Here is a 12,444-nt window from a genome sequence, read left to right as displayed (position 1 = left end):
GACATATATCTTGCCGTGGGCTGGCGGGCAGAGGCGCTGGCTCCGCCGGGCCGGGGCGGCGGGCGGCGGGCGGCGGCGGCGGCGCTGCGGTGGCGGCCGGGCGGCGGCAGGTGGCGCTGTGACCCCGCGAAACAGCGCCCGCCCGCCCTCCGCCATCAAGCGCCCGGCCGCCTCCCCGAAAGCTCCTAAAATGTCGACTTTATGGGAGCATAACTGTGCTCGGAACTGCCGGCTTGGTTTTAACAAAGGCTGGTGGGTTTGAGGGTGCTTTTTTCCCCCCCCTTTTGCCGCAGGTTTTTTTCCCCGCTTATCCCTCCATTAGCGGGCTCCACTAAGGGTGGCATTTACCGCCTAGCCGCGCTCGGTGCACTCGTGGCAAAAGTAGATCTTGATCTGCACCAAGGACATACGGTGCATTTATTATTCTCAAAATACTGAGACATTTCGTATTATCTGATAGAGACCGATGGAGCCCTAGCATTGAGCTGCCAGCTCCTCTTTCTCTTGCCCCAAACCTTCGCCTTTCTCTGGTGAAGCTCTGATCCTGCAAACAGGGTATCCTGATCTCCCGAAGGGATGGTATGAAATGAAATATTGGGAGAAAGGGGGAATTGAAGGGTTCAGTCATGACGGAAGAGGGTCTCCACGGCTTAGCCCGCTAGGAGATCACCCGAAGAGGTTCACCCTCAGAGCACTGGGGACAACCGATGGATTTTCCAATGCCCTTGGCCACCCCTCGTATGTGAGACAACAGCCGTGCGGGGAACCTGCAGCGCCGCAAAAATCTCGTTTGTAAATTATTTACCGGCGGATGAAATTCTTCAACAGCTGTCTTTCATACAAATAAAAAGCCCTGCTTGTGTCCCCAGCAATTTCAGGTCTGTGGGACCCGTTGTGATTATATTACACAGACGTGAGAAGGGTGATGCTCTGCAAACTTGACGGGTCTCTCAAAGTCATTCCTAACTTACTTATTTTGTTTCCTCGAGTCGTTTTACTATTTTTCCGCTTTGCTTTTGTTGGCTTCCTCCTCTTGAGAATGAGGCTTAGTGGGGAGTTGTGGAATATTTTCAGATGGCAGTTGCCAAAAAAGATGGAAGAAAAAAGTGATTGGAAGGCAAATAAATGTAGGAGGAAAGGAAGCATAAAATGTGAGCTGAAGTATGAACGCTGTATTTTTTAAGTTTACGCCAGACGACTAAACAAATCGCTGCACAGTACTCTGTAACAGAACTACTTTCTCTGCTTTTTATTTACATTTCCTTAAATCAAAGGCATTCTCTTTATATCGAAATTTAGGATCGGGAAGGAATGCACAGAGCTAGTTTTTCTCCCGCACTGCTTCAAAAATTTAAGTCTTTCAAGGGATAAAGACTAACAGCCACTCCCTGCTTTCTAACAACAGCCTTCCTATCAAATGTTTGTCTACAATGGCATTGCTAAACTTATTATGATTAATTTTTTTCCTTGAGCAGTAAAATTACATTGAAATTAAAAAGTGTTTATGCGTCGTCATACTAAGTAATAACTTGGCACAGCACGCTCCATTATAATCGTGGATAAATTATGGTGAGAACAGATTCCAAACCAACAAAATCTTCTCTAGTATGAATCACATCAAGATACTGCTTAGTACACAAGCCATAATCATGTAGTGCTCCCAGGTCGCTTATAACTTATGAGCACCGTTTTATCACTACATTTTACTTCCCGGAAAAGCTCAGAGTCAAAGAGAGGTAGTCCAAAGTTCACAAGAAAAAAAATTAAACCAAGCACCAAAACAATTAATCCCTCCTAGAGGATTATTTTTAAAGCGTTTGAGAATATTGCAGTGACCGAAACTTCGAAATCTGCGCCCGTTCTCTGTTTCCCCGATTGGAAAAAAATTAATTCAAATGAAATGTGCGTTTACAGACACGGGGATCTAATCTAATCTTGTGAGCGACAAATGAGAGATTTCAGAGGCTGTTTCAGAAGCAGAGTTATACCTAACTCGCAGAGGATGGGGGAAGTAAACAAGGTGGCGGGGACCCCTGCCTAGGGGTCCTTTTAGCGTTTATTCAGTAAAGACTTTTTGAGAAATCTGAAGGGTTGGCAGGAAAAAAAAAAGAAAGCAAAATACATTTTAAAAGGTGGTGGTGGTAAACACACATACACGAAGAAAATTATATGAAAGCGCAAAATGTACAGAATCAGAGTGCTCGAAATACAGCTATACAGACAATCTATCCGGTCCTACGATATCCATATTTAAGTCTAGACATTGGTTATATTTGCTGTTTCTTTCTTCTTACATCTTGGTATATTGTCACCAGAGGAGCAATTTATTGGTCTAATGTCATCTACTTCAGTCTCTTTGATCTTCTTGGTCGTCGTCTTGTTTGCATCGCATTCGTTTAACTTGGGCCTTTATTCCTTTCCAGCAACCTCTTCTGCCGGCATGTTCCCACATCACGATTGCGACCGCAGGGATATTGTCTAATATTAGTGAATTGGAAGAAATATCCAAAGGGGACTCGTTCGCCAGCTTCTCCCTGACGCCTGCGAATAATAACTGCATTTTCACGTACATAGCACTTCGCAAATATCTACATACACCCGCCAGATTTGCATGTTCTGAAGCACTAATATCTCAGGGATCTGGCTTTAAAGAGTTTACTTGCTTCTGTACAGTAACCTGTATTCATGGGGCTGTAATAACCGCGCATAAAGAGTCCCAAAGGCTGCGCGGGTGTGTGTGCATGTGTGTGTTGGAGGTGTGTATGGGGAGAGAGAGTGTCCCACGTTTACAAAACATAAAGTTTAGGGTCCGTGCGAAATATCACCAAGAACAATTTTAACTGGTGAGAAAGTCTTTGTACACGGGGCACCAAACTATAATTGAAAGGAGAATTTCCGGGGCAATTCCATTGTGCTCCTTCCAGTTTATGATGTGCAATACAGGCAGGCAGTAAAAGCTGTCTTTACCAAGACTCCCTGTCTGAGGGAAGGAAACTCATTTTACGATCCGTTTAAAGGAAGGGCACGGAGCAGCATCCTCAATGGAGAGCCATTCGCATTGTTGGGGAGATCAGTGTTTAGAAAAGCAGCAACGCTCGCCGTCATCCGCGCGTACCGCTGCCGCCTCACGCTCAGGACTGCAAGGTATGTAGGGTGGAAAGGTAAACAGGAACAGTAAACAGGCGGCGGTGATTTGAAGCCATTTGTAGGCGATTTCTTCAATTTCAAGGATTTTGGTTTATTCTGCTTTTTCTTCTTGAGATGTTCAGAAGGTTATTTATTCTTTTTTTTTTTTTGGGGGGGGGGAAGGTTTGTTTGTTTGGTGTGGGTATTTTTGTGGTTTTGGTGGTGGTGCTTGTTTTGTGGTTTGCTGGGAGTTTTTTTTCTTTCCACGGGGATGGTGACTGTGAATTTTATTTTCCCTGGGCTGACTGCTGGGGAGCGCCTTGATCACCAAGGCTCGGCAGCCCCTCGGGATCGGGGTGGGGAGTGCCCTCCCAAGCCCCGTTGCGGGGTTACTGCCTGCTTCTTTCCCTTACGAATACAACAAGCCATCTCCTTTATATACGTACATATATATAAGTATATATATATATATATATATATACACACCTTTTTTTTTAATTATTTGTTTTTTTCACAACACACCCCCCGGTCCGTCTGAAGGACCACACGGTGCGTGCGTGTTCCCCTGCGGGGCCGAGCGCCCCCCAGCCGCCCACCCGGGTGCGGTGGCGGCTGGAGGGCGCTGCCGGGCGAGGCGGCGGCGGCGGATCCCCGGCATTCCCGGCCCGTCCATGGCCGGGCACCGTCGGGCCCCGGCCGGCACCACCTGTGAGGCGGGCGGGGATTGGCGGGCGGCGTCATATGACCCGTCACGTGCTCCAGGCAGCTCAGTCCAAAAGAAAATGGGGTTTGGTGTAAATCTGGGGGTGTAATGTTATCATATATCACGCTACCTCGTAAAACCGACACTGAAGCCTGCCGGACAACAAATCACAGGTCAAAATTATGAGCTCTTCGTATTATGTGAATGCGCTTTTTAGCAAATATACGGCGGGGGCTTCTCTTTTCCAAAATGCGGAGCCTACTTCTTGCTCCTTTGCAAGCAACTCCCAGAGAAGCGGCTATGGACCAGGCGCGGGTGCCTTCGCCTCCTCCATGCCCGGCTTGTACAATGTGAACAGTACCATATATCAAAGCCCGTTCTCTTCCGGATACAGCCTGGGCTCTGATGCCTACAACCTGCATTGTTCCTCTTTTGATCAGAACATTCCCGTCCTCTGCAATGAGCTAACCAAACCCAGCTGTGAGAAAGCGGAGGAAAGCAACCTGCACAACCAGGCTGAGCCTAATTTCCGGATATACCCCTGGATGAGGTCTTCAGGTAGGGGCGAGCGGAGAGGGCTCGGAGCCGTGGCAGCCAGGCAAAGCGTGTCGCCAGGATTACTGTCAGCACAGCCTTTATGGTTTTAATTATAGCCGAGGCGCCATTGCGTAGAAAGCCCGTGGCATTGTATGTAAATGAGTATCATAAAACTTTTTATTGCCCAATTAATGGGTTCTAGCCTCGTAAATTTATTTAACTCCATTTGCTATGGAATTTTAGCATTGAGTTGATTTGCGCTGTTTGCTATGGAAAAGCGGAGAGTTGGCTGCGGGCTCCCAGAGCCCCCACGGGTAAGCGTCTCCCCTGCCCTCTTGTCGAAGTTGGGAAAAAAAATCCCGCTCGCTGGAGAAGGCGGAGGGGACAGGGGCGTTTAAGACTAGGGGACGGGCTGTTGAGGACTTTGCCAGCCCCCGTAGCCGAGACGTGCCACTCTAGTCCCCCCTGCCCTTTCCACGGAGATAAGGATCTATAGAAATGTACTAAACAGGAAAAGGGGGGGTGGGGGTGTGTGTGTTAGGGTACGAGTGTGTGTGTGTGAAAAAGGAGAGCTCTCTTCTGGAACTAAATGCGATGTATTGTTTACGATCCAGGAGGGGTGGGGGCAGCCCCCGACATTAAAATAAAATAAATACAGCCCAGCCTTCCAACTTTTTATTTCCCCTTGCGAAACGTGAAAGTCTGGAAGGTTTTAGGGAAATACATCGCCTGGGGGAAAAGTTCCTCCTCCCAAAAGCAATTTCCTCCCCCACCTCCACTCCTGAATGCTTTCTCTCCACTTTTTCTGGGTCTCGAGCAACTTCTTTTTTGCCCTGCCTGAGCAGGGCAGGTCGTGTGTCTGAAAAGTCTTTGTTAGGGCAAAGTGGGGGGGCAGGTCGAAGTCAAAGAGGGTGATCGTTCACTCTGGCTCGGCCGCTTTTTGTTTATTTATTTATTTATTTATTAAAAACAATAACAAGAAAAATAAAAATAGAAGACTTTCCACCTTTCTTCTTGTCTAACTCCTGGACGCATGTGTGCCTGTTTTCAGGTCCCGATAGGAAGCGAGGGCGCCAGACCTACACCCGCTACCAGACCCTGGAGCTGGAGAAGGAATTCCACTTCAATCGTTATCTGACTCGGCGGCGAAGGATAGAGATCGCCCATGCCCTCTGCCTGACAGAGAGGCAGATCAAAATCTGGTTCCAAAACCGGAGGATGAAGTGGAAGAAGGAGCACAAGGAGGAGAGCTCCAGCACCCCGGCTCCTAATGAGCCCACGTCAGCAGCAGCTTCTGTCGAGAAAGTGGAAGAAGACGAAGAGGAGGAGGACTAAGGAGTCCCACTCGAGGAAGTGATCTCTTAGAATAGTGTATGCACATGACATTTGGAAAAGTTCCCTTTTAAGGAAAAAAAAAAAAAGAGAGACTCAGTGTTTTTATTAAAAAAAAATCAGTTCCCTTTAATAATCATATTGCAAGCGAGCATTTGCAAACATGAAAACATTTCTTGGGATGGCTTTCCAGCCTACTCTCCATTCTCCCGTACTCCCCAAACCTACCCTCTGCCGAACCTTTCGGTAGTATACCCTAAGAGCATCCTGCAATCATTTGGGTTTAGTTGTTTCGTGGTTTTTGGTTTTTGGTTTTTTTTTTCTTCATTTACCCAAAACTGGGTGGGTGTCTCCAGGGGACATTTCAGTGGGAGAACTGCTACTTGCACAGATAGCAAACCATGACCTTCCGAAGTAACTACCTGATTCAATAGTCTCAATCATGTGTAAGGGGAAAAGTGCATTAGGCTCACATTAAGAAAAACTACCTAATTTTGAATAAGTAGCTCTGCACTTCTCTTTTTGTTTTCTCTTTTTTTTTTTTTTTAATTGTTGTTAGGAAAGTATCATAACTAACAGCTACATTTACAAAAGATTAAACAGCAAGTGTGTGTGTGGGGGAAATGTTCCACAAACCACTACAATCTACAGCAATTATTTGTACTACCTATTTTCCAGACTACCTACCTATATATCTTGCTCTGCCTACCTATCTTCGAAAGTATACTGTATTTTAGTAGTCAAAAGGATGTTACAAGATTACTAATGTGAATCGCAAAATGCTTTTAGAAATGTAAGTGTAGTGATTCGAAAAGCACGCATCAATAGCTTTGGTATAGAATTTGGTACCGAAAAGTCTGAATATATTTAAATTTAAAATAATATATTTATTCCTAAGCAATTATAAATGAAAACCATATGCTGCAATATATCTTTGTTCTCGATTCTTTACTATTCCGAGTGAGGAAGCAAACACACACCAATATTGTACAAAGCGGTTTAATATCTCCCGTTGGTTTCTACCTTCGGCTGCCTCTGCTAAAGGCCATTTTCTTATTCTGGGTTGATCTTAATATAGCGGAAAGTGTTCTTTGAACCTTTAAAAATCACCTTTAAAAAAACCCCCACAAAATATTAGTCCTGATTATCCAAACATGTTAATATGTAATACCGTGAATTTTCTTAAAATAGCAGATATTGTATTTTTTTTTTGTCATTTATATTCGTCTTGGAGCTCATTTGTAAGATCATGTCATAAATTGGAAAGTATGTAATTTGGAAACTTTGTAGCATGATGTATTGTTAAGAACTCTGTATAAATCCGTCTTGAAGGTTTGGCTAAAGTTTATTCAAAAATTGTATGTTACAATGTGTTTCAATGTGTTCGTTGTGAACATTTGGATATGCCGTGTAAGTATTGGAAGTGGGAAAAAAAATGTCTGTGAACTCTCTTTGGAAGTGATACCGTGTTCAATTATCTCCCACGATAAATGTGTTTTATGTTACACAGAAAATAAATATGCTTGTTGACAATGAATTGTATTTCTTTATTAAGGAACCAGTTCGAAGGAAGCTTAAAAAAAATTATTTACACAGACAAATAAAGAAATTAGGCCATCTAAACCTTTTTTTTCCCCCCCGATAATCAGGAGGGGGAAAAAATCCAAGGTGATGAATTGACACAAATTAGTCCGTTTCTCTATTTTTTTCCCTAGCGCAGCTGATTAATAAAGCGGAAAGCCTTCTTTATGGGAGGGTTTCCTTCTACCGTGTTCCCGTGTCCTCTTGCAGTCATAACCCCAGTCCAGGCGATCGGCGATCAAGCCGAAATCGCATACAGTGAAATAATATTTTGTAATGAACAGAAAGTGCAATGCAAAACTTCCAAGTGTAAATAATCTGGTCGGGTATGTGTGTTGTTTGTTCGTGCGGCTTTCGGGGGACGGAGGGCATCACGGTGGCAAGAAAATGGGGGGAAATCCCCCTGCTTTAGATACCACGTAATGTCAATGAGATCTAATATTTTCAATATTAAAAAAAAATTAAAAATTTAAAAATCTAGCCCGAAAACTCCCTTTATTCTGCTGGATAAATACAGGTAGAAACAGAGCATCATTTGCGCTGAAGTTCCCTTTTTTCTACTACACTCCGTTCCTGGTCAATGTACTAATTGCAATTTTAATAAAATTAGTACAAAGTCCAGGTCTTTTAAAAAACTCTAGGGCTGCCTCTTCGGTAAGATGGCGCCTCTCTAAGACCTGCCTCTTCTTAGTGATGAGGAAAAGGCCATAAATCCGTTGTTGTTTATGAAAATTTACAACTTTGCAATACAACTTTATGAGTTGTTCGGTTTTTCCATTGGTCGTTGTCGGTCATGTGGATGGTAACCGTGAACATGAACTTTTTTATAATTTCCCTTGCGAGAATAGAGCCGCATTCTTTTGCTGAGCTCTGTCCTGCTTCGGATCTCTCTGGCTTTCAATCCCCATTTCATTTGTTCTTTGTAAGGCAATAGTGAACAAAGTGTGCGGAGGTTCGGCATAAGCAGCCGCCTAGAACACAGATCCGGGATGGCAATTTCCAGTTCCCCCGCTGGAAGGTGTGGCATATTGGATTCAAAGCACTGGCGTGGCAGATTTTCAACTTGCAACCTGGCTAATTTCCTGCTTCTTCTGGCACCAAAAGGAGGGCGATTCGTCTCCTGTGCAGCCAAAGCGACAGCTGTCAAAGTCGCAGGGGCTCCTGTGAGCCAGAACCTAAAAGGTGAGAAATGTATATGACACTACTGTAAGCAGGGGAAAATAGTTTAATACGTTTAAATATTAGACATGTGTAATTAAACCAAATGGAAATGTTACCGGCCAAAAATAGAGGTGGCTGCAGCTCAGTTGATTTTGACTTAATCAGTGCATGCAAAAATATTCCTTAATAAAATGTCTATTTTATGTGATTTAGCAAGGAAGCTGTGGATTTTTTTTCATGAAGTTGATTTCTGTTTGCATTAGCCAGGAGGTTTGTTGTGACGTTCAGGTTATTTTGCAATAATTCAGTTTACAGCATCAATGAATGGGGGTTTTTTCCTATCAGGAGAAAAAAAAAAATTAATATCCCCAAACATTTTTTAATTAATTCGCAGCATTAAATTATTAACTTAAATTTCATTTGCGGTAGATGAACTTTAGATATTATTTATTTTTTACTATTTCAGAAAAAAAACCAAACCAAAACAAAACCACCGAAATCAGTAAACACGTCTCCTGGCTTCTCTGCCACGTCCAGGAGGAAGGTTATTTCTAGACGGGAGGAAACAGCGCGATTGTGTCTTAGATTTTCTTTATCAGATCAAGCGCTGCCTGCATAAATTCCGTGGCCCGCCGTGGGGTCCGTACCCGGCGCTTCCCGGCGCGGGCGGCTTGCGAGCCTCGGCTGCGCGGAGCGGGCTTCGCGGCAGCTAAACCCATTTCAGCGCCGGAGACGGAGCTTTCCCCCCTCCCCTTCCTCTCCTTGTTGTGACTGTTACGGTGCGGCGCTGGGGCGGGGGAGCGGCAGGCGGCGGGCCGGTGCCCCGCGGTGTGTGCCGGCGGGGGGAAGCGGGGACCCGGGGACGGCGCCCCGGGACCCCCCGCCGCTGCCGCCCGGCTCCACTCCCGTCTCCTCACGGCGAAGGAGAAGCTCGGAGGCCTTTAAGCGACGGCCCCGGCTCTGCCTGTGCCGCCGGTCTGATAAAGCACTGCATTTGCATTGCATTGCGGTATCCGCCGGACTGGAGCTGCAGTGAGCGCCGGATTATTTATTGCGGGGCCGCGGGTGCTCAGTGCTGCCACGGCGTGGCGGGATGGCGGAGGCGGGCGCGGAGCGGAGCGGCCCCCGCAGCCCCTGGGAAGGGCAGCGCTGGCAGCCTGCGCTGCTCGGGGGAGCCCACATAAAAAACCAAGAGGAAAAAAAAAAAAAACAAGAAAAAAAAAAAAACAAGTTGGGCCTACCTTTTTCTACGGGAGCATCGGAGCTCGCCCCCGGGCAAGATATTCTGGCAGGACCGGCTCTGCCCACTCACCCTCCGCTTGTACCTCGGTGTGTGTCAACTGCAAGTTATCACGGTGGGAGCCGGCTGGGGAGGACCTGCCCGCGTCCCCCCGGCCAGGCTCCTTGTACCCCGCCAGTCTAAACAACGGTCCGCCTTGCCCAAACTGTTTGGATTAGGAGCTATTAGTTAAAGGTTGGTTTTGATGACGCTGGCGAGGACGAGAATGATCTGAAAGTGGTTTTATATACGAGGAGAAAGAGGTTTTTTTAAGCTTAAGAGGGTAACTACCCCCGCACCTGTATCCAAGAGTGGCTGGGGTCGCGGCCGGGTTTTCGGCGGGAGGAGGAAGGCGAGGTGTTTTGTGAAGAAGGTGCTGGGGGTGCGGGGAATTACGAAAACAAATAAAAGGGGGATGAAATACACGGATGTCGCGAAGTGTGACTTTGTTGCGTTGTCTAAATGCAGCGGCTGGCTTGCTTTCTGCTTTCTAGAATGCGGGCGGGAACGGTGAAGGGAAACCGCTGCGAAATGTGTCTGGGCAGGACGTTTCCTCGGCAGACCTGGGGGGTAGTAGATTATTGTAATTCGGGGTTTTCTGGGGGTAGGGGGAGGAGCGGAAAGGACGCTTGAATGTGACTGAAGCGGAGATTGCAGTGCAGACGGTTTAGCTGTCACTGTAACTACTCTAACACGACTCAGTCAGGCAAACGTGCACATTTCATTCATTTTCATATTATGGGATCAACGGAGAAATATTTTCGCTTCCTGCAGTGGGGCTTTCACAACTTGGTTTGGACGCAAGCAATAACTTGAAAAACGGGAAAGAAACAAAAAGAAACAGAGGGGGGGAAACAGTCTGTAACCGATGCTATAAAATGTAAATACAACTAAGCCTGGAGCGTTTTTTTTTTTGTTTTAAATTCTGTTTTGGTCTGTATGATGGATTTAAATAGAAAACCGTCTGGCCACAACTTTTTAGAAGTAAGGCCGGTGGGTTTTGGTTGTCCTGAGTGTTCCTTTTTCGTGGTGCTTTTTCGTTCTGACCTGAGTTGGCGAAAATCTGCTCTTTTAAAAACCTCTTCGTATTTGCCGTGTTGTGTGTGCTTGACGGCTGGTGTTTCCTCCTTTTTAAACTCTATTCTCACTGAGTAAAAAAACTTTTTTTTTTCCTCTGGAAAGATCTGTTTTTCAGGAAATACATGTTTCTGAAATGACCTCTCAAAGCATGCAGCTAGTGAGCTGTAATTCTACCAGGTGTGTTTATGGATTGGCTGGGCTCAAGAGGTTAAGGAAGTTTAAAAAAAATTGGAGGCAATCAACATCTGAATGTGAAAGTCCAGCTGAGACTGCAAACAATACAAACTATTGTGGAGCGATGTTTTAGCTCACTACTGTTTTATAGGTATCGTAATCTGCCCCCGGAAATGAGACAAATAGTCTCCCAACAAAAACAAAACTCTTTTGAAAGCTGCTTTAGGAAACGGGGCTCGTACGAATGTCACTTTCCGTGACAGAGCGCGTTTAAAATTAGGCTATTCAATCTGTTGTAATGGGCACGGATTATGAGTAAACACAGCTTGGAATGAACAACCTCATGTTATCTCCAGGAACTGCGCGGTTATGGCTGAATTAAATGCGCATCAGCGAATTTCATCAGCACTGTTACTGTCCGAGCCCTGGGCCAAGAATTATATTTCCGCTATGGGGTAACTGCCATATTGAAAAATGAAGGTGGAAATGTTTGTTTCGTGTATTGTTTTTCTCCTCTTAAAGGTACACATTCGCTTTTAATCAAATTATTCGGAGCAACAACCAAACCGATTGGCTTCTGCTGATTCATTAGTAGGGCTATATTAATTAGGAATAGTCCTACTGGCTCGTTTTTTATTTTGAGTGTTTGATTCCCTCGGCTCAGCTCTGGCTGAAACAGGGGTAGACTTGGGAAGAAGAGACACGCAGAACTTTAGCTGGGCTGCTGGGCGGCGCTGGGAGACTGCCGAGCTCTTCTCGAGGCCTCCTCGGGCACTTGGTGCAAATCAAAAATCCCCCTCCCCAAAAGGCCACCGCCACGACCTCCGCGTTAATTATGGTAGTGTTCATTAAAATACGAGACCTCTTCCATGCGGGACGGGTTAGCCTCCCTCACAAAAGCTGGATTAGGCACTGGGGCAGGCTCCCTGAGCTGCGAAGGGAAGCCTCAGCGGAGGGGCAGTTTTCGACTGAATGGATAAATAAACACGTTTTAAAATCTCTCAGAAATTCTTGGATGTGGTTGTGGCATCGCGATGGCAAACTGGAGAGAGGCCGCCCCCCCCCCTCCGCCCCCCACGCTGCGTGGCGCTCCGCTCCCCCTTTCACGTGCTCCCTCCACTCCAAAGTTTCCCTCCGCAGCATCCTCCACCGCCGTCTCCTTCCTTCTCTCCCTCCTCCTTCCCTCCGCCGGAGACCGGCGGGCGGTTCGCCCACCCTGCCTGCGGGGCTGCGCGGCTGCCTCGTCGCGGGGCCTCCAACTTTTAAGGGCGAAGACCCCCTACACACACCTCCAGCGGCCGCGGGTGGGTCCCCATTAGCCGCTGTCACACTGCCCGCGCTGCCGGGAATTATCGCTATTATTGTTGTTATTATTACCGAATTATTTTTCCCGCGGAGGGGCGGCGCCGCCCCGGGGGCGCGGCCGGTGTCCGCGGCACGGCGCGGTGCGGTGCGGGGCGGCGCGGGGCGG

General features: G+C 46.6%; 1 protein-coding gene across 1 annotated transcript; it reads left to right on the top strand.

The window, feature by feature from the left end:
• Window positions 1-3,883: 3,883 nt before the first annotated feature.
• HOXA7 (homeobox A7) lies at window positions 3,884-7,235 on the top strand. Its single transcript, XM_027639427.1, has 2 exons — window positions 3,884-4,387; window positions 5,418-7,235. Exons 1-2 carry the CDS (start codon window positions 4,012-4,014, stop codon window positions 5,699-5,701), a joined length of 660 nt encoding a protein of 219 aa, XP_027495228.1. The 5' UTR covers window positions 3,884-4,011; the 3' UTR covers window positions 5,702-7,235.
• The last annotated feature ends 5,209 nt before the right edge of the window (window positions 7,236-12,444 follow it).

Source organism: Corapipo altera, unplaced genomic scaffold, assembly GCF_003945725.1.
Source record: "Corapipo altera isolate COAL_440 unplaced genomic scaffold, ASM394572v1 44, whole genome shotgun sequence".
NCBI lineage: Eukaryota > Metazoa > Chordata > Aves > Passeriformes > Pipridae > Corapipo > Corapipo altera.
Note: the sequence above shows the minus strand (reverse complement) of the source record. Positions and strands in the feature narration are given on the sequence as shown.

What these genes read in the sequence shown, in the direction of transcription:
- HOXA7 (XM_027639427.1), top strand. Translation starts at nt 4,012, where the DNA reads ATGAGCTCTTCGTATTATGTGAATGCGCTTTTTAGCAAATATACGGCG. An exon ending in CCCCTGGATGAGGTCTTCAG is followed by an intron (nt 4,388 to 5,417) that starts GTAGGGGCGAGC and finishes GCCTGTTTTCAG; the next exon opens with GTCCCGATAGGAAGCGAGGG.